Source organism: Carcharhinus amblyrhynchos, chromosome 21 (assembly GCF_965287045.1).
Source record: "Carcharhinus amblyrhynchos chromosome 21, sCarAmb.v2.hapA, whole genome shotgun sequence".
In the NCBI taxonomy this organism is placed as follows: domain Eukaryota; kingdom Metazoa; phylum Chordata; class Chondrichthyes; order Carcharhiniformes; family Carcharhinidae; genus Carcharhinus; species Carcharhinus amblyrhynchos.
Genome location: NC_137344.1, coordinates 47023726 through 47045784, shown reverse-complemented (window position 1 = coordinate 47045784; position 22059 = coordinate 47023726). Strand labels below are relative to the sequence as shown.

General features: G+C 44.5%; 1 protein-coding gene across 2 annotated transcripts in view; it reads left to right on the top strand.

Annotated features, from left to right (window-relative positions):
* spata20 (spermatogenesis associated 20) overlaps positions 1–22059 on the top strand; it is a 368934-nt gene that overhangs the window by 73579 nt on the left and 273296 nt on the right. For both annotated transcript variants that reach the window (XM_080209099.1, XM_080209101.1), the window contains exons 10-11: positions 10502–10714; positions 16506–16698. In XM_080209099.1, the coding sequence (XP_080065225.1) occupies positions 10502–10714; positions 16506–16698 (406 nt within the window). The remainder of the gene's footprint in view (positions 1–10501; positions 10715–16505; positions 16699–22059) is intronic.

The window sequence follows — 22059 nt, the reverse complement described above, 5'->3', positions numbered from 1 at the left end:
TTGTCTGAATCACCTTGGAGCCTCATAACATTCCCCTCACCACTCACATTCCCACCAGGTTTTGTGTTGTCAGCAAACTTGGAAATATTACATTTGGTTCCCTCGTGCAAATTATTGATGATTATTGCTGGGATCCAAACACTGATCTCTCTGGGATCACACTAGTTACTGCCTGCCATTTATTCCTACTTTCCTGTTTGCTACCCAATTCTCAATCTATGCCAATATATTGTCCCCCATCCCGTATGTCTTAATTTTGCACACAAACCTCGAATGTGGGATCTCATCAAAAGTTTTCTGAAAATCCAAATGCAGCATATTCACTGGTTCACATTTATCTATACCAGTTACATCTTCACAAAAATCCAGTAGGTTTGTCAAACATGATTTCTGTCTCATGAACTCATGCTGACTTTGTCTATTCCCGTTAACGTTTTCTCAGTGTCCTGTAATCACATCCTTTATAATAGACTCTAGCATTTTCCCATCAGGGGCCTTGTATCCTGAATATAACAATCAGTTTATAATGCAGTCTCTTTTTGATGTGTGTTTCTGTATAGAAATGTTTTCTTTACTGAAGGCTGCAGGGCCCGTTTGAAGACTGTTCATACTTCCCTTCATAAACTTGAGCTCATCCAAAATTATGCTGTCTGTGTTCTAACTTGCTTCAAGTCCTGATCACTCCTTGCTTGCTAATGTACTTTCTTAAATGTTTTTTAAATCCGCCATGGCTCCGCCTGTCCCTGTCTCGGTAAGCACCATAAGTCTCACAACACCAGGTTAAAGTCCAACAAGTTTATTTGATAGTAAACCCACAAGCTTTTGGCACACTGTTCCTTCGTCAGGTGAGTGAAAGAATGAAGGGACAGTGTTCTGAAAGCTTGTGTGTTTACAATCAAATAAACTTGTTGGACTTTAACCTGGTGTTGTGAGACTTCTTACTGTGTTTACCCCAGTCTAACGCCGGCATCTCCACATCATGACTACCATCGGTAAGCACCTCCAGCCCCACCACTCTCTGAGATAGTTGCACTCTTCTAATTCTGGCCTCTTGAGCATCTCCAATTTTAATCACTCCGCTGTTAGTGGCTGTGGTTCTTCTGCCTGGGGTCTAAGGTCTGGAATCCCCACCTTGAACCACTTTGCCCCACTCTCCTTTGAAAGGCTGTTTAAAACCCATCTATTTAACCAAGTCTTTGGCTGTCTGCCCTTTATACTTCTTGGTGTCAAAATTTGACCCCAAGTGTTTCGGACAGTTCACCAACATTTAAGGTGCTATATAAATATTAGTTGTTGCTAAAATCAGCAAGGACAAGATGAGCCTTTTCTTGCTCTGCCAACCTCGTTGAATATTGGCACCAGGCTGATTTCTTTGTAGTGCCTTGCAAAGTGGTTGAAAGGCTATTCTGCTGCAGGGACTTGACAACAAAACCTGATTTTTGTCCTTTTTTTTACATCAGTACATGCCTCTTTCTTGCAGCTGTTACTGGAGAGTCATCAGGAATAGGATTATTTCCCTCTTCTGGATTATTTTCCTCTTCCTTACATAGGAATGTGGGAGGACCAAGTAAAGTGTTCCGATCAATTGTGAGATTATGAAATGATCCAGCACAATGGTGGCAATTCAACCCATTGCGCCAACATTTCGAACGAGCTATCAATTAGTTCCATTGCCTTGCCCTTTTCCAATCGCCCAGCAAATTTTTCCCCTTCAAATATTTATCTAACTCCCTTTTAAAGGTTACTATTAAATCTGATTCCTCACCCTTTCAGCCAGTGTACTACACACCACAACTCACTGTGTAAATAAAAAAACCTCTTCATCTTGCTTCTGGTTCTTCTGCCAGTTAACTTAAAATCTGTGCACCCTAGTTACTGACCCTTCTGTCAGTTCTCCTTATTCATTCTATACAAACCCTTCCTAATGTTGAATGTATCCATTCATTTCCCCTTATCCTTCCCTGTTTGAAGAAAAACAGGCCCAACTTCTCCAATCTCTCCACATAATTGAACTCCTGCATGACCGCTACCGTTCTAGTAAATCCTCTCTGCACTATATCTATGACCGTGACATTGTGAAGGCCTTGACGTTGTGAAGTACAGTGCAAAACTCTGGCTGAAGTCCAAACAGTGATGTATAAATAGCCAGCTTAAGTTCTCTGCTTTTGAGCTCTAAGCCTCAACTGAGACTAACAAACTCGGCACGAATCAAGAGTGAAACCTGGAATGGATCTGGCTGAGTGACGCGCACGCAAGGGGTGCATCCGCTCTCTCAGCCAATATTGTGGAGACCAAAAGAACAATTTTATTGAGATTGCACCTTAAACTTAATGAAATATTTAAAAGTACTTCAGAGGAGCATTATCAACCAAAGTCAGACACTGAAGCAGATCGAGTGATATTAGGGAAGGTGAGATCGGTTTTGAGGAGTGTACCAGTGCTGGAGTGATTAAAATTAGCCCAAGTCAAAATTAAGAGAGCATAGATATCTTGGAGGATGTACGTCTGGAGAAGCTTACTGAGTTTGGGAGGGGTCTAACCTTGTGGGGATTTGAACACAACTGGGAATTAAATTGGGTGACTGAACACAGGATGTTGGATTAGGACCGAGAGTTCGGACATGGGAAACAGAGTTGTGGATGACCTCAAGTTTTTGGAAGATAGAATGTGGGAAGTTGGCCAAGAGTGTTTTGGAATAGTCATGTTTAGAGGGTTTCATCAGCGGATGAGTTGAGGTGGGCAAGAAATGGGTGATAGAGGTAGAAGTAGGTGATTTTGCTGATGGCGTAATGGATTTGTGGTTAGAAGCTCAACTGGAGGCCAGATGTGACATTGAGGTTGCAAACACTTTGGTTCAGCCTCAAGACAGTTGGCAGGGAGAGGGTTGGAGCTGGTGGTTAGGAAATGTAGTTTGTGGCTGTAGAAAATTTCTGTTCATCCAGTATTGAAAGACAAATAAGCAACCAGACAATTCAGCAACAGCGGAGTTGTCGAGAGGTGATGGTGTGGGTAGATAGGGTGTCGTGAGCCTATAACTGGAAACTGATTTTCAGAAGATGTCACTGAAGGGCAACGTGTAGCCGAGAAGCAGGAGAGGGCCAAAAGCCTTCAGGAAAACTAGGGGCAAAGGTGTAGAAGTAGGAAAAGAAATTCATTGCATCGGACTGTCTGGCTGGAACTGTAATGCATAATCATTGAATGGGGACAGCACAGTGGTTAGCACTGCTGCCTCACAGCGCCAGGGATCGGGATTCGATTCTTGGTTTGGGTCACTATCTGTGCGGAGTCTGTACAATTCTCGGTGTCTGTGTGGGTGAGTTACCCTGCTAGCCCCCCTGACACTGGCGTCAATTTAGCATGGCCAATCAACCTAACCCACACATCTTTCGACTGTGGGAAGAAACCGGAGCATCCAGAGGAAACCCACCGTTCTTTTAGCATCTCTTTAGGAAATTGAGGTGTTCTGCTGTACGTTGTCAATGCGTGGGATTTTGCACCACGCACGTCTCAACATCCCGCTTGAGGTCAATGGACCTTTGCATGGTCTGACCCCGCCCCCCCCATGCACTGGCACATTGAAGTTAATGCTGGATTTTATTGTTGATATCTGCTCATGGCAAGAGGAAGCTCCTGAGGTAGGGGAAATGATCCGTTGTATTGTCCAGGGAATCACCATGGATCTTGATGATCGAGGGCAGTTTTGTGCAGCAGAAGCAGGCTGGTAGAGAATCTTTGCTTTCTGAATGTTTAGTCTGAGGCTCATACTCTCAGTTGCCTCCATGACTGCGTCAACAATGGTTTATAGCTCAGCCTCTGAGTGTGTGCACACACAGGCTTCGTCTGCCTATTGCAGCTCAATGACAGAAGCTGGGTTGCTCTTGGTTCTGGCCAGGACATGTTGGAGGTTGAATGGTTTCTCACTTGTCCGGTAGGTTAGCTGTAGGTCAGTGGGAAGCTTCAAGGTGATGGGCTGGGGTATTGCTGTGAGGAAGATGCAGAAGAGCGTTGGTGTGATGATGCAGCCCTGTTTGACCCCAGTTTGCACTCATCCTGAGTCTGTGGTGGTTCTGTTGGTGAGGATCATGGTTTGGATGACTTGGTGGAGCAAGTGGAGATTGGTAACCATTTCTGCGGTCAACTGATTTTGAGGAGGATGTTCCACAATTTCTCACAGTTGATCGTCAATGGTTTTTGTGAGATCGAAGGAGGCTACGTACAGAGGTTGATGCTGCTCCCCGCACTTTTCCTGGATTAGTTGCACATTGAAGATCATGTCCATTGTGCCTCTTGTTGGACGGAAACCGCACCGAGACTCAGGGAGGAGCTCTTCAGTGGGAGGAGGCGGTTGAGGAGGATTTTCACGATGACCTTTCCCGTGATGAAGAGTAGGAAAATCCCTCTGTAATTTCCACAGTCAGACCTGTCTACCTTTCTTAATGATAGTCATAGCCAAGATGCCTCTGAGATTTCCTGGCATGCTCTCTTCCAGACAAGGGTGATGAGGTTATGGATTCCTGTCAAAAGTCCCACTTTGTCGCATTTTGAAATTTCAGTGGGTTCCATCTTTGCCAGAGGCCTTGTTGTTTTTCAGCTGTTGGATGGGTTTTCAACCTCACGGTGAGCTGGGGTTGCGCTGTGAGATGATAACAGTTAGCAGGATGGTGTGGAGGGCACTTGCCTCAAAGGCTGTGTCTTGGTTGAGGAGATCCTTGAGGTGCTCTCTCCAGTGGACATTGACTGACTCTGTGTCTTCGAGCGTCTCACCGTTTTTGGCTCTCAGTGGGGTGGGTCCCTGGTGCTTGGACCATTAATGGTTTTAATTGAGCTGTAGAAGCTGTGCATGTTGTGCTTGCCGGCAAGTTGCCGAGTCTTCTGCGCTCTGTCCACTCGCCATCTGTTGTCTAGGTTGCAAGTTCTTGTTGCACCCTGGCCTCCAGTTGCCTGTAGGCTTCTTCCCTGTCACTTGTGTTTTGGTGGAGCTGCCAGGTCAGGAATGTCTTGCGTTTGCAATCAAGGGGATCCTGGACCTCCTGAGTGTTCTCGGTCCAACCAGTCTTGGTGTTTACTGGTTGAAAGCCTGAGTAAGGTGCTGACTATGGGAGCTTTTATCGTGCACCACACACTGCGGCTCTGGCTCATTTGTTTTCAGGGGATAGTGCTGTGCAATCTTTTATGTCCAAGTGTGAGTGTAGATGGGGCTTCGGTTTAACATAAGAACATAACATCCCATTCAAAAGGCGATTTCTCTGATAGTGCTCTCTTGGTTCTGCGCTGAAGTGTGTGTTGAAGGCTCTGGAATGGGGCTTAAACCCGTGATTTAGATTTAGAGGCGAGAGTGCCCCCGCTGAGACAAGACAGACCCCCGATGTACAGATCAAATACATTCCTTCAGAACCCCATTTATAAAGTGAAAGCTGAGTTATAGTGAACTGTTACACCTTTTCCATCTTGTGTCTTCTGACAGACTGGTTCCGGTAGCAGGACTGGGCACTGTTAGCTGTTCAGCACCTCACTGGGTCAGCTAACACTTGAGGTGTTTTCAGAAACCATCCTTTAAATCATGTTAAACTGAGATCCTGTCCACTTAGTCAAAGTCCTGTGGCACCATTTTGCCCAAAACTCCTCTCTCAGCTAAGGCCACCAAAAATAATGACTTTGTCATTCACCTGTACTTGCCAACCTACCAATATTGCCCTTGCTCTTTTTTACTGGGAGGGAGACCATCGTGAGCTCACAATCACAGAAGCTTAAAGATTCCAGCCCCTCGGGCACCCTCAGTGTTCTGTACTTCCCCCCCATGTCCCTCCTGCCATGCTTGGGAGGAAAAGGTAACAAAAAAGGGGACGGGATAAGTCAAATCTGATTTGAGGTTCCTGGAAATTACTTCCAGCAGATCAGTCGAGCGCTGCTTAGGATAACAGAAGGCAAAATTCAATTGTAAATGTTGCGGTCAGCTTGAGTGTTTCAACATCTGAATATTATTTGATCAAATCCTTTTGAGTTTACGCTGCCGCAACTGTGCTGCCACTATCATGAATACAAAGGCACTTAATATGTTTGTAATCTTCTAGCTGCTAGCTGGAGAATTGATAAGACTGGGTGAACAAAGTGAGAGAAGCTGCAACTTGTTAAGTACAATGTTGAGGCACTGTAATACAAGACACAACACGCGTACTCAGCAAGGAAGCAGAATATTCTAGTGGTGTTTTAATGCAGCCAAATATTCAATTAATTGTTGCAGAAACCCATAGATTATTCAATTAGGATAAATCGGCCGCCTGTGATATAATCCTCCTATGATGTCAAGTTAATTTTAGTTTGCTAATCCATTCGCTGACAGCCTGCTAATGAAACAGCAGACACAAACAAATTATTTGTTGGGCGAGGTGATCAGGGCTCACTTCCTCTCTTTGTTCTGTCGATTAACATGCTGCATGTTATCGGTTGAATCATAGGCTGAGGGGGGGCGGGTGCTGAATTAGCCAGGTACCAAAAGCAGAAGCTGGAGTCTGTAATAAAAAGAGAAAAGTCCGAAAACAGTCGGCAGGTCAGGCAGCATCTGTGGAGAGACAAAGAAAATTTCATGTCAGTGACATTTGACCAGAACTGGAAGAAACTGGAGCTATTGACAGAGTTTAAGCAATCATAGAGCAAGATGGTACTGGAATGTGGGGACTTCTTGTGAGCTGTCCCTAGCATTACCCTCTCACTCTATCTTCTAATATCATTCTATGCCTTTTAAAACTCTACTCAACTCTTATAAACTCTCTCTAACAATGCTACTGTATCGCTGCATTCTGCACCCTCTCCTCTCCTTCTCCCCCTTGTAGTCAATGAAAGATATGCTTTGTCTGTATAGTGTACAAAAAACAATATTTATCAATTCTCCAGCTAGCAGCTAGGAGGAAAGGAGAGGGTGCTGAATGTAGTGGTACAATAGCATTGTTAGAGAGAGTTTATAAGAGTTGAGTAGAGTTTTAAAAGGCATAGAATGATATTAAAAGATAGAATGAGAAGGTATGCTAGGGGCAGCTCGCAAGAAGTCCCCAATGCACACGACAATAAGTCAAATCAGAAGAATGGGAGGGGGAAAAACAAAAAAGGAAAATTGGAGAACCTGATTACCATTCCATGGAGTGGTCAACACAATTTCTGATGAGCTAGTTTTATTGTATGAAGTGTTTTGGGCTTCACATTGAATGAAAGCATGATCCCATGTGCCAGGTTACTTTAGTTGAATGGTGCTTGGCCACGTGGAGGTTTGTTTTACTGTAGTGTGTGGCTGGGTAGAATCCCTGTAGTAAAGAAGGAGGGCATTCATAAGAAATAGGAGCAGGAGTAGGCCATCTTAAGTGAAAGGATGGTTTCTGATGTCAGTACCACCCTCCATATAGATGATCTGGAGGAGGGAACCGAGTGCAGGGTGTCGAAATTTGCTGATGACACCAAGATTGGGGGAAAGGCAAATTGTGCGGAGGGTGTGGAGAGTCTGCAGAAGGATCTAGATAGGCTGGGCGAATGGGCCAGGAAATGGCAAATGGAATTTAATGTTGGCAAGTGTGAGGTGGTCCACTTTGGTAGGAAGAATGGTAGGAAGGACTATTACTTACGTGGCGAAAAACTGCAGCAGGCGACGGTGCAGAGGGACCTCGGGGTCCTCGTGCATGAGTCGCAAAAACCCAGCTTGCAGGTGCAGCAGGTGGTCAGGAAGGCGAATGGGATGCTGGCCTTCATAGCGAGGGGGATTGAATATAAAAGTAGGGAGGTCTTGCTGCAGCTGTATAGGGCATTGGTGAGGCCGCAGCTGGAGTACTGTGTGCAGTTTTGGGCGCCGCACCTGCGCAAGGATATTTTGGCCCTGGAGGGAGTGCAGAGGAGGTTTACTAGGCTGATACCGGAGTTGAGGGGATTGAGCTATGAGGAGAGGCTGAATAAACTAGGCTTGTACTTGTTAGAGTTTAGAAGAATGAGGGGAGATCTCATTGAGACGTATAAGATGATGAATGGGATGGATAGGATAGAGGTGGAGAGACTCTTCCCGCTCAGAAAGGACAGTAGGACTAGGGGGCACAGCCTCAAGATAAAGGGGAGGCGGTTTAGAACGGAGTTGAGGAGGAACTTCTTCACTCAAAGGGTGGTGAATCTCTGGAATTCTCTGCCCGTTGAAGTGGTGGAGGCTGCCTCGCTAAATATTTTTAAGAAGCGGGTTGATGGGTTCTTGATAAGAGAGGGGATTAAGGGTTATGGGGAGAGGGCGGGAAAGTGGAACTGAGCCACAGCAGATCAGCCATGATCTTATTGAATGGCGGGGCAGGCTCGAAGGGCTAGATGGCCTACTCCTGCTCCTATTTCTTATGTTCTTATGTTCTTAATGCAACCGTGGAGTCTTTGACTGGCTGATGAGCTCAAACCTCGAACTGAATCTTGAACCCACAGTAGAGGCTGTGATGGGACCCAGCGACAGGAGTTCTACCAACAAGGTGACGCACACTGCACAGGACTGTAAAGCACTTTTAAGATATCATGCGGTAATGAAAGGCAATATATAAGTGTATGTCTTTCTTCAGAAACTGGTAGTTAGCCACCACTTTGAACTGCTGCAATCCATGGTGACGGTGCTTCCACGGTATTGTTAATTAGGATGCTACAGGATTTTGACCCAGCGACAATGGCAAAAAACCTGACATATTTCCAAGTCAGGATGGTGTGCAACCAGGAGGAGAGTTTTCTCATAACACTTGCTGCTTTTGTCCTAGTCAGTGGAGGCCATTGGTTTGGGATGCGCTGCTGAAGAGGCTTGGCAAGTTGATGCTGTGTATCTTCTTGGTAGTACACACTGCTGCCGCTGTATGCTGGTGGTGGAGAGGATGGCTTAATGTGAGGGGAGCTTAACCATATAGATGGCTTGCCCAGGACCAGACCTGGAGGTGACTGATACTGACAGTGAGAAAAAACCGGCATTGACTTTTTACACCTTGCTGAGCATTCAATAATTAATTGAAAAAACATTTCTGGAGGAGTTTGTAGACTGGTGTATTCTACTTTTGATGGTGGTATGAAGTATTTGCATTTCTGTGACAGCATTATAAATTGGCGCTTCATCTCATTGACCCTTAACAGCATTGAGTTAGGTTCACAAGGAAAGGTCATTAGAGGACATTCCGGATCTGTGCTCTTCAGCTTTGAGTTGTGAATTTTAAAATAAATGAATATTTTTATAAGTTCCCTTTTGTTAAGATTCAACAAGCAACCTTTGGAAGATAAATAGCATATTGTCCTGGGACTACTCCTTTGACATTGAATGAAAGGCTTCTGTCTTGAGCTGCCTTGTTTTTGTCATGGAACAACAGGGTTAATATTTCAATAACTATCCCTGTTGCGAAGGAAGTGACTGTTAGGCAAATATTTCTCTCTCCCACGATGCGCTGCACAAAGTATGGTTATAGAATCATCGTAGAGTCATAGAAATCCTACAGTGCAGAAAGAGGCCCTTCGGCCCATCAAGTCTGCACTGCACACAATCCCACCCAGGCCCTACCCTCATATCCCTACACATTATACCCACTAATCCCTCTAACCTATGCATCCCTGGATACTAAGGGGCAATTTCCTACCATGGCCAATCAACCTAACCCACACATCTTTGGACTGTGGGAACAAACCGGAGTACCCGGAGGAAACTCACGCAGACATGAAGAGAATGTGCAAGCTCCACACAGACAGTACCCGAGCCGGGAATCGAACCCAGGACCCTGGAGCTGTGAAGCAGCAGTGCTGACCACTGTGCTACCGTGCCGTACCAATGACTCATTGGCACCATCCTCCATGCTTTTATTTCTCTAGACTTAATTATTCCAGTGTTCACTTAGTCATCATCCCAGCTTCCATTTCTAAGTTTGAGATCAATCAGAAATTTGCTGCCCATTACCTAATTTGCATCAAGCGCTGTTCACCCATGATTCATGCAAAAGCAAAATACTATGATGAAAGGTTATCGATCTGAAATGATGACCCTGCACGGATGCTGCCTGATTTGTTGGGTATTTCCAGCGTCTATTTTGATTTCCGATTTCCAACATCTGCTGTATTACTGTTCAGCCGTCACTTCTCTGTCGGAGTCTGGAGGTGACAAATGGCAAGCAGAGGGTTTCAGCGGTAGATTGGCTAAAACGTGGACCGGAGACTGTGCAAGTGGGCAGTCTTTGCAGAGGACCAGAGTTGAGAGCTCGTATTTGGTTTGACTAGGGTGGCAAAGCTGCCAACGTTTTGGTTCAGCCCGAGACAGTGGTTGGGGAAGGGGTGGAATGACTGGATTCTATTTTGTGCTGAGGTCTGAGGATGCTGGCTTTGGTCCTCTCAGTATTTAACTAGAGAACATTGCAGCCCACCCAGAAGAAAGGTTGAAAGGTTTGGGAAATCACAGACTATAGAATTCATTGCATGATTGATGAAACAATTCTGTGTTTTCTGCCTTTGTAATCGACTCCTTCTGTCCCTACAGTCTGGAGGTTTCTACAGTGCAGAAGATGCAGATTCATACCCCACAGCTGAGTCCACTGAGAAAAAAGAGGGAGCTTTCTGTGTGTGGACAGGGCAAGAAATCCGACAGATTCTCCCAGATCCGATCCCAGATGCCAAGCAAAAGATAACCATGGCGGATGTCTTTGCCTATCATTATGGCGTGAAACGAAATGGGAATGTCGACCCAGCGCAGGTACTTGAAGAGAAAAAAATGCTAGAGATGTGAAATTAGAATAAACTGCTTAAAGTGCAAAGCAGTTAATGCAGCACAGCCAAAATTGGTAGTGAGCTTGATATGACCTCTGAATAGAACTGGCATAGAGAAGTTAAAGCCAGAGTGTGGTACCATAGTGCCTATTGAATTAGTAATTCTGTGACTGGTGACAAATTATTGGATTACTGATCCCAAGATATGAATTCAAATCTTACTGTAAATACTGAGGAATTTAAATTCAGTTAGTTTCAAATCTGGAATAAAATTCTAACACCAGTAACGGTAACCATGAAATTACCAGATTGTGGTTAAAAACTTATCTTATTCACTAACGTCTCGTAGGGAAAGAAATTTGCTTATCCTCTCTATGATTCCAGACCCCCAGGGATGTGGTTGGCTCTTAACTGTCCTCTGAAATAACCCAGCAAGCCATCCATTAAATTCAAAACGGTGGCTCACCGCCACTTTGTCAAGGACAGTTGGGGTGGGCAACAAATGCTAGCCTTGCCGCAATGCCCATATCCCGTAATTTTTTTTTTTGAAAGCTCCTTAATTAAAACAATGAGTGAGGAAGATGGACAAAGGGTCAAAAGTTTACATTTGCCTAAGCTGCAGAATGACCTCATCCAAAAGTGTTAACCTACCTGCCACAAATCCTGACCAATGTGCCATCTCTTGCATGTTGACAATTTAAAATGTGCCTGTAACATATGTCCTAATTACAGCCCCTCATCCGTGCTAGCGTTATGGTACTCAGTATTGCATCTCCCAATTCTTAAACATGTACTGCTGGGAGAGTCCTGCTTCCCTGCTTCCTTACTTCCATGTACTTTGTTGTTTTGCTATAAGTAATGTAAAACCAAAGCATTCTATAAAAATTAAGGATAAGAATGTATGATTTCAGGCTGTCAACTGGCTTTACGTCTGTATACCCTGGTCCAGATATCTCCTTCCCATCATCTAATTCTGCAGTGTCAAAAGATTGCATCATGTCTTGTTCCACAGTTTGTGAAGCTATGGGAGATTTCCCTTTGTGGAACTATTCTTGTAAACCTTTTCTGCACCTTTTTGTGCTCGTATTCTGTAATATGCCTTCATAGCCTTGCAAAAGTGCAGTGTCCAGAACTGGATACACTACTCAAGTTGAGACTGAAATACTGTTTTATAAAGGTTCACCATAACATCCTTGCTTTTGTACTCTTATCATTATATCAGGTGACCATCAACATGACAGAAGGTGACCTACATGGGTCAAGATCTGTTTTTGTCCAAACCTTCCACAAGTAAATCAGTTTGTCCACTTAATTCACTGCTTGTCACCAGATCTCTAACCAGTGTACCCCTGAGACCATGAGCAAATCCAGAGGAGATGCAACAATAATTGTGTTATTATCGCAGTAAAAGTTGAAGAATGTGAGGCACTTCCGAAAATAAAAGGCTTTTTCTTAGCAGAGGTCATGATCGGTTTAAAAGATGCCAGTGTGAGTCAGAATTGAAGATGTCAGTGGAGGGCAGCCAAGGTTGCTTCAGATGCTGTACTCACTCATTAGCTCTTGTTAAGTACGTCAATCATGGGAAAATATAGCTGAAGGCATCATGTAGCATGACAGAGAGCAGAAAATAATCAGCCTCACATCAATCCAATCGGAGAAGCTTTCGTACACTCCTCTTGATCATTAAAAGAAAGAAGCAAAAACTACATTTTTATGCCTCTTTTTGTGACCTTAGGACATTATTCCAAAATGTTTTGCAGTGAATTAATACTTATAAAGTATTAATTGTTGTAGTGTAGGAGATGCAGCAGTCAATTTGCACATGATAAGGTCCAACAACAACTAGTGTAATAAAGGCTATTCTGATGAGCGATTTTGGTTATGTATATATTGGTCAAGATACCTTGCCAATCTTCCCCTTAGAGTCCCCCGAGTACTCTTCCTCGAAGAGTGCCACAGGATCTATCATGCACACTGAGTGAGCAGAGGAGGCCTTGGTTTCATGCATCATGCTACAGGTGGCCCCTTTGAAATTGCAGTGCTCCTTCACAACAGCTCTTGATTGTGACCCATGTGGTGTGGATGTGCTGTTAGGGAGGGAGTTCCAGGATTTTGACCCAGTTGACTGCAAAGGAACAGCGATATACTTCCAAGTCAGGATGGTGAGTGACTTGGAGGGGAACTTGCAGGTCGTGGTGTTCCCATGTATCTGCTGCATTTGTCCTTCTAGATGATAGTGGTTGTGGTTTCAGAAAGTGCTGTCTGAGGAGTCTCGGTGAGTTGTTGCAGTGCATCTTGTAGATGGTACACACTGCTACCACTGTACATCAGACGTGGAGAGAATGTTTGTGGGTGGGGTGTCAATCAAGCAGGATGCTTTATTCCGGATGGTGCTAAGCTTCTTGAGTATTGGAGCTGCACTCATTCAGACAAATGCAGAGTATTCGATCACACTCCTGACATGTGCCTTGTAGATAGCAGATAGACTTTGGGGAGTCAGGGGGTGAGTTACTCACCACAGGATTTCCAGCCTCTGACCTAGTCTTGTAGTCACAGTATTCATAAAACTAATCCAGTTCAGTTTCTGGTCAATGGTAACCTCCAGGATATTGATAGTGGGTTTCAGCAATGGGAAGATTATTGATTCTCAAGGGGCGATGGTCATATTGCCTCCTGTTGGAGATAGTCTGGGATGTGAAGACAAGCCTGAATGTTGCTGTATATGGACACTGATTGCTTCAGTATATGAGGAGTTGCAAAAGGTGCTGAATGTTGTGCAATCATCAGTGAATATCCCCACTTCTGACCTTATGAAGGAAGGAAGATCATTGATGAATAAGGTAGCTGGGCCTAGAACACTACCCTGAGGAACTCTTGCAGCGATTTACTGGAACTGAGATGATTGACTTTCAACAACCACAACCTAGGTATGACCCAAGCCTGACTTCCACTGACTGCAATTGTGCTAGGATTCCTTGATGCCACACTTTGTAAAATGTTGCCTTGAAGTCAGAGCAGTCCTCACCTCTGGAATTCTGCTCTCTTGTCCACGTTTGAAACAAGGCTATAATGAGGTTAGGAGCTGAGTGACCCTGGCAATATCCAAACTGAGCATTAGTGAGCAGATTATTGCTAAGCAAGTTTTGCTGTATAGCACATTTGATGTTCCATCAGTTTACTGATGATTGAGAGTAGATTAATGGGGTGGGAATTGGCAGGGTTGGATTTGTCCTACCTTTTGTGTGCAGGACGTACCTGGGCATTTTTCCACATTGTCATGCAGATGCCAATGCTTTAGTTGCACTGGAACAGCTTGGCAAGGGGACGCAGCAAGCTCTGAAGCACAAGTCTTCTGTACTATTGTCGTACAACCAAGGAAAGATTGAGGCAGGTATGTCATTCCAGTCTTTTTTTTTAACCAAAGAACAGTAGGAGATGTGTGAGGAATCCAGTGGTGATGCTGTCTGATGTGGAGATGCCAGCGTTGGACTGGGGTAAACACAGTAAGAAGTCACACAACACCAGGTTAAAGTCCAACATGTTTATTTGATAGTAAATCCACTAGCTTTCGGAGTTTGCCGCTTTGTCAAGGCGCACTGTTTGTGCCTCTATATGCCCTGTTTGTGACCAGAACTCTCCACTCACCTGATGAAGGGGAAAACCCCAAAAGCTAGTGGGTTGACTATCAAATAAACTTGTTGGACTTTAACCTGGTGTTGTGAGACTTCTTACTGTGATGCTGTTTGCACAGAGCATCTTCACTGAATGGAAATTGAGTGTACTTGTGGACAGCCTGACCTCATTCTGTAGGAACCAGCATGAGACCAGTTTAGCTGAGTCAGGGACTGGTCGAAGGGAAGCAGCACCTCATCAATCATCACATTGAATCCCTGTGTATTTGGAAAGCATCTGACCAGGAATCAAAACAATGCTAAAAAAAATCACAATAACTACCATAGGTACAGGAGCAGATCTTTGCATGTATGGGGTTATTTAGGTGAAATATGTCACATAAATCTTGTAGAAATCCCATTCTTTCAATTAACCTGTATTTAATCCATTCTAGTTGTTGATGGAATTGTGTTTAGCCTTTGGAGAAAAGCACTTTGACACAATTACTCACTGGACAGAATGAGAGGGGTGAGGTTTGAGCCTCCATCAACATCAGGACACCCCACCCCCATCATTGTCTGGACCCTGCTGCTTGTCCCCTCCTGCCCGAGACCTATTACCTGGTCCTGCAATCATGGGACTTAGACTCTGGGGACTGTTTGCAGTCACTCAGAAGTGAAAATGGTGGGTTAACAAGGCTGGTTCTGCCTTTGTTATGTCTCAGTCTGATGTCTACGCCTGTTCCAGATGGCCTGTGCAGTTTTGTTCTTAATATGCTTAGTCGTAATGGTTTGATGAATGGGAAGGATGGCAGATATCCTTCCACAAAGGACATTCTGAACCAGTTAGGCTTTTTTGACAATCTGGTTGTTTTATGGCCACCATTAGTGTCGCTAGCTTTTTATTCCAGATTTATTTAATTAATTGAAGTAAAATTTCTCATCTGCCGTAGCAGGAATTGAACTTCTGACTCTGACTCATTCATCCAGGCTGGATTATTTGTTCAATAATATAATCACTATAATGTGCTATAGTACCACAAATTGTTGGTGTCTCACCTTTGTAATGTGAAAGAGCTGATTGTTACTCGACTCCTCTAATTTAGGAATCAAACTGTGGGTGTGATGGATGCCTGGAGATTGGGTTATGTTACCGTTGCTAATTTTTCCTCTCCTTACCTGGAGGTGTGATTCTTTATTCTGGTTGGGCAGATCTCCCAGTAGCTAGTCTCTCGTGTTTGAGCAGTCAGTAATTGTTGGGCTGTTTTGTAACGGGGGGGTTTGGTGTGGTTCCAACCATGCAAAAGAGAAAGACCAGCTCACCCACCAAGTCTCACTCACGTGACAATGGCTGGACCATCGTGACCAAGCACTTCTTCCCCCATCTCCAGCTTACACTCACCATTGCAGCCATGTAATCTCTAATGAGAGATTAAAAACCTAGAGGAAAGAGAGAATGCTCCAGAAAACTCCTCTCCCATCCTTTCGGCCGATCCAAGCTTGATTCGTGTCCCACCTGATACCCGCGTGTGTGCTTTCACACACACGCGTGAAAGAGTTAGCTGGAAGAAAGCAGGAGCAGGGATGCTGGTGGGCACCCCCCTCACTAAGGCAGTTAGTTGCCAGTTGGAGGCTCTGTCCCACGTTAATTTGGCCTGGAGCAGAGATTGAAGTGGTGAACATCCAGCTCTGTATGCCTCAGCTCATGGAGCCATCAGAATCATAGAATCTCACAGTACAGCAGAAGGCCATTTGGCCCATTGAGTCTGCACTGACCACAGTCCCACCTGGGGCCTACCCCCATAACCCCATGCACTTACCCTAGCTTGTCCCCCTGACACTAAGGAGACAACTTAGCATGGCCAATCCACCTAACCTGCACATCCTTGGACTTTGGGAGAAAACTGGAGCACCTGGAGGAAACCCAGGCAGACATGGGGAGAACGTGCAAACTCCATACAGACAGTGACCAAAGCTAGGAATCGAACCCAAGTCACTGCGCGGTAAGGCAGCAGTGCTAACCACTGTGCCGCCATGCCGCAGAGAGAGTTCAATTGTAGAGTTGCACAGAACTCTCTCTCTTCAGAGTTTTGAAGATGAGATTGGGGCAAAGTTGTTGTTTTTAATTTTGGGTATTTTTATATAATGCTTCTTCAAACTTTATAGGACCCTCATGGAGAGTTAGAAAACAAGAATGTTCTCATTGTCCGTTACTCCCTGGAGTTCACAGCTACCGAGTTTGGCTTGGATGTGAAGAAGGTGAAAGACATTCTGAGCATGTGCAGAAAAAGGCTGCATGAGGTCAGGAATCAAAGGCCTCGTCCCCACTTGGACAGCAAGATGTTAGCGTCGTGGAATGGTGAGTGAGGAAGCTCCTGTGCGGCCTATCGCTGGATAGGAGCATAAGTAACAGGGGTAACTGAAATATCCTTGCTTCGGCTTCATGTTTGCTGATGACACGAAGATGAGTGGAAAAGCAAATTGCGCGGAGGGTGTGGAAAGTCTGCAGAGGGATCTGGATAGGCTGAGCGAGTGGGCGAGGACCTGGCAGATGGAGTACAATGTTAGCAAGTGTGAGGTTATCCACTTTGGCAGAAATAATAGTAGGAGGGATTACTATTTAAAGGGCGAAAAGCTGCAGCATGCTACGGTGCAGAGGGACCTGGGGATCCTTGTGCAGGTGCAGCAGGTGATCAAGAAGGCGAATGGGATGTTGGCCATTATAGCGAGGGGGATATAATATAAAAGCAGGGAGGTCTTGCTGCAACTGTACAGGGCACTGGTGAGGCCGCAGCTGGAGTACTGTGTGCAGTTTTGGTCGCCGCACTTGCGCAAGGATATTTTGGCCTTGGAGGGAGTGCAGAGAAGGTTCACTAGGCTGATAGCGGAGATGAGGGGGTTGGACTATGAAGAGAGACTAAATAGACTGGGTCTGTACTTGTTGGAGTTGAGAAGGATGAGGGGGGATCTTATAGAGACGTATAAGATAATGAAGGGGATGGATAGGGTAGAGGTAGAGAGATTCTTCCCGCTCAGAAAGGACAACAGGACTCGAAGGCACAGCCTCAAGATAAAGGGGGGTGCAGTTTAGATCCGAGTTGAGGAGGAACTTCTTCACTCAAAGGGTGATGAATCTCTGGAATTCTCTGCCAGTTGAAGTGGTGGAGGCTACCTCACTGAATATATTTAAGTCACGGGTAGATAGGTTTTTGACAGACAAAGGAATTAAGGGTTATGGGGAGAGAGCGGGAAAGTGGAACTGATCCACTTCAGATCAGCCATGATCTTATTGAATGGCGGGGCAGGCTCGAGGGGCTGGATGGCCTACTCTTGCTCCTATTTCTTATGTTCTTATGGGTTGTAGAAGTTGAATGAGTTAAACATTTTACGCTGATCCAAAAGAAAAGGAATTGCATGTACTGAGCATCTTTCATGACCTAAGGATGTCCCAAAATGCTTTACAGCCAATGCCAATTAAAACGCTGCATAAAGAATGAGATAATTTGCAGTGTAGTGGCTGCTGTTATGTAAGCTTTAGATCTTGCTAAGCTACAGACCTTTATTCCTAGGAACAACTCTGTGACTTGTCTGCGTTCCAAATTACAATGGTACTGAGATGTTTACTGCCAGAACGCTAAAGTATGTTGACAGTTCTAAGTTAGCATAAGCTTTCAGATATAAGATTTTCTTAAACAGGGGCTTGGATTGTCATGTCTGCCTTTTCCATTTAACTGCTAGTTGTTAAGTTGCTCACACAGTAATTAAAACTGTAGAGAAGAGATAAAGCATTTGGCCCGAAAATTTCATTATGCAATTACGACTGTAGGGTTTGGAATAATTATCTTTTGTTGAGCTCTCTTACAGGAAAGGATTTGGCAAATGATGATCAGCCTTATTTTATCTTTTTACATAACTAGTAGAATATGCAATATATACTGTACTGTGTGTGTGTGTGCGTGCTAGCTGTTCTCAGCACACTTACCTGGACTTGATGATTGCGGGTTTGAGTGTCATGACAGTGCCACTAGGCTGATGCTCGAGTTCTGAGGTAGTGCTGCACGGCGAGGAGAGACATCCTTTTAAAATGAGATCGAGACCACTCGGGATGTGGTGGAAATCTGGAAGTCTCTTCTGCAGGAAGCTAACATGTTTCAGTTGGCATTTTCAAGGCTGAGATAGATAGGTAGACCTTTGTTTGGTCAGGCAAGTAATGGATTTGGAGCAACGGCGAGTAAATTGCTTTGAGGTGCAGATTAGCAACGATCTGATTGAATAGCTGAACAGGCTTGGGAGGACTGGTTGGCTTAATTCTGTTTATAACTGCTGTCCATTGGTTGAAGTGTGAAGCTGTGGTTCAGTCTGTCATTCTTTTAAATTCATCCTTGGGATGTGGGCACCGCTAGCAAGGCCAGCACTTATTGTCCATCCCCAGTTGCCATTGGCAAGGTGGTGAGGTACCTTCTTGAATACTGTGTGGATAGTAGTTTCTCGTAACAGTTTGTACAACTGAGTGGCTTTCAAAGGGCAGTTCTAGTCCACCACGTTGTGATGGGGCTGGAGTCAGGGTATCTTTCCTTTCTTGAAAGACTTTAGTGAACCGGATTATTTTTGTGATAATCTAATAGCCTCCTGGTCACCATCATTAGCCTAACTCTTTTTTATGCTCAGTTTATTTAATTAGCTGAATTTAAATTCCCCATCTGCCGAGGTGAGATTTGAGTTTGTGATTCTGGATTATTAATCCAGACCGCTGGACTGCTTTGCTGTCGTACCCTTCAGAAGGATGTTAAGAGATTTCCGAGCATGCACAAGAAGAAAAGACAGAGCCTGTTAGTTATCAGAAAAAGAGAAAACGAGGCTGATTATTATTTGGCAAATCTTTCTCTGCAATAGAACTGAACAAAAGATAATTATTTCGATCCCTACAGTTGTAATCGCGTAATGAGATTTTTGCAGCCAAACGTTTTATCTCTTCTCTTCAGTTTTAATTATTGTGTGAGCAACTTAACAACTGAGGGCAGAAGATGAAAAATGAGAGGGAGTTCTCTAGAATTCCAGGGATACGTTCATCCTTCCACCAGCAACCTATTAGGGACAGCACAGTGGCACAGTGGTTAGCACTGCTGCTTCACAGCTCCAGGGTCCTGGGTTCGATTCCTGGCTTGGGTCACTGTCCGTGTGGAGTTTGCACATTCTCCTCGTGTCTGCGTGGGTTTCCTCCAGGTACTGCGGTTTCGTCCCGCAGTCCAAAGATGTGCAGGTTAGGTTGATTGGCCGTGCTAAGAAATTGCCCCTTAGTGTCCAGGGATGCGTAGGTTAGAGGGATTAATGGGTATAATATGTAGGGATATGGGGGTAGGGCCTGGGTGGGATTATGTTCGGTATAGACTCGATGGGCCGAAGGGCCTCTTTCTGCACTGTAGGGTTCTATGATTCTATGATTTCCCTGTCAAAAACACCTCATGGTAGTTTCTGGAATATTGTTGTTACGTTTGCCTCCTTAACATCTGCCATTTGCTCTTCTGGTAACTCGTGTTTGCATAGCACCATTAACATAATTCAATGTCCCAGGTGCCTCTTAGGAGTCTTATTTGACACCAAACCATAGAAAGAGATATTATGACAGAAGACCCAAAGCTTCGGCTAAGAGAGCGGATTTTAAGGAGGAAAGAGGCAGAGAGGTTCATGCAGTGGATTTTGGAGTATAGGGTTTAGGTGGCTGAAAGTACAGTCACCAATGGTGGGGCAAAGGAGATTGAAGGGATGGGGGCAGCAAGAGGCCAGTTTTGGAGGGCAGAAATTTTAAAATGTGTTAGCATATTAAACGATGTAAATTCTCATATAAATTCTGTGTGCATGAGTTGCAACTGAACAGATTACTGACATGGGTGATATAACAAAAAGACTGAGGAGGTTTTTGTAAACAAGTGGGATTGTTAAGAAATGCACCAAGAGTCTATGGTGGAAAGATGGGGGAGGTCTTCTGCCTGCAACCCTTCCTATATTACTAATTATATTCCAGATGACTGAATCACCCTAATGAGACATATGCCAATACTTTCTACATTTTACATGTTTTAAGATTTGATTTGATTTATTATTGTCACATGTACTAACATACAGTGAAAATATTGTTTCTTGTTTGCTATACAGATAAAACGTACTGTTCATGGAGAAAGAAACCAGAGAATGCAGAATGTAGTGTTACAGTCATAGTTAGGGTGTAGAGAAAGATCAACTTAGTGTGAGGTAGGTCCATTCAAAAGTCTGACAGCAGCAGGGAAGAAGCTGTTCTTGAGTCGGTTGGTACGTGACCTCAGACTTTTATAGTAGTATAGAGGGGACATAGCTTTAAATTAAGGGGTGGTAATTATAGGACGGATATCAGAGGATAGTAAGGGCGTGGAATGCCCTGCCTGCAGCAGTTGTGGACTCGCCAACTTTAATGGCATTCAAATGGTCAGCGGATAGGCATATGGATAACATTGGAATAGTTTAGGTTAGAGGGTCATTAGATTGGTTCCACTGGTCGGCGCAACATCGAGGGCCGAAGGGCCTATACTGCGCTGTAATGTTCTATGTCCTATATCTTTTTCCCGATGAAAGAAGGTAGAAGAGAGAATGTATGGGGTGTGTGGTGCACTTAATTATGCTGGCTGCTTTGCTGAGGCAGTGGGAAGTGTAGACAGAGTCATTGGATGGGAGGCTGGTTTGCGTGATGGATTGGGCTACATTCACAGCCTTTTGTAGTTCCTTGCGGTCTTGAGTGGAGCAGGAGCCCATACCAAGCTGTGATACAACCAGAAAGAATGCTTTCTATGGTCCATCTATAAAAGTTGATGGGAATCGTAGCTGACATGCCAAATTTCCTTAGTCTTCTGAGAAAGTAGAGGCATTGGTGGGCTTTCTTAACTGTAGCATCAGCATGGGGGGGGGTACGAGGATAGGTTGTTGGTGATCTGGATACCTAAAAACCTGAAGCTCCCGACCCTTTCTACTTCATCCCCATTGATGTAGACAGGGGTATGTTCTCCTTTACGCTTCCTGAAGTTGATGACAATCTCCTTTGTTTTGTTGACATTGAGGGAGAGATTATTGTCATAATACCAGTTCATCAGATTCTCTACCTCATTCCTGCACTCTGTCTCGTCTTTGTTTGAGATCCAACCCACTACGGTGATGTCATCTGCAAACTTGAAAATCAAATCGGAGGGGAATTTGGCCACACAGTCACAGGTATAGAAGGAATGTAGTAGGGACCTGAGAACACAGCCTTGTGGGGCACCTGTGGAAGAGGTGTTGTTGCTCCGGCAACTTACGTTTGCATGGCACCTTTACATAATTCAATGTCCCAGGTGCCTCTTAGGAGTCTTATTTGACATCAAATCATAGAAAGAGATATTACGACAGAAGACCCAAAGCTTCGGCAAAGAGAGCAGATTTTAAGGAGGAAAGAGACAGAGAGGTTCATGCAATGAATTTTGGAGTATAGAGTTTAGGTGGCTGAAAGTACAGTCACCAGTGGTGGGGCAAAGGAGATTGAGGGGATGGGGGTAGCAAGAGGGCAGTTTTGGAGGGCAGAAATTTTAAAATGTTTTAGCATATTAAACTATGTCAATTCTCATAAATTCTGTGTGCGTGAATTGCAACTGAACAGATTGTTGACATGGGTGATGTAACAAAAAGACTGAGAAGGTTTTTGTAAATAAAGTTAGGAATT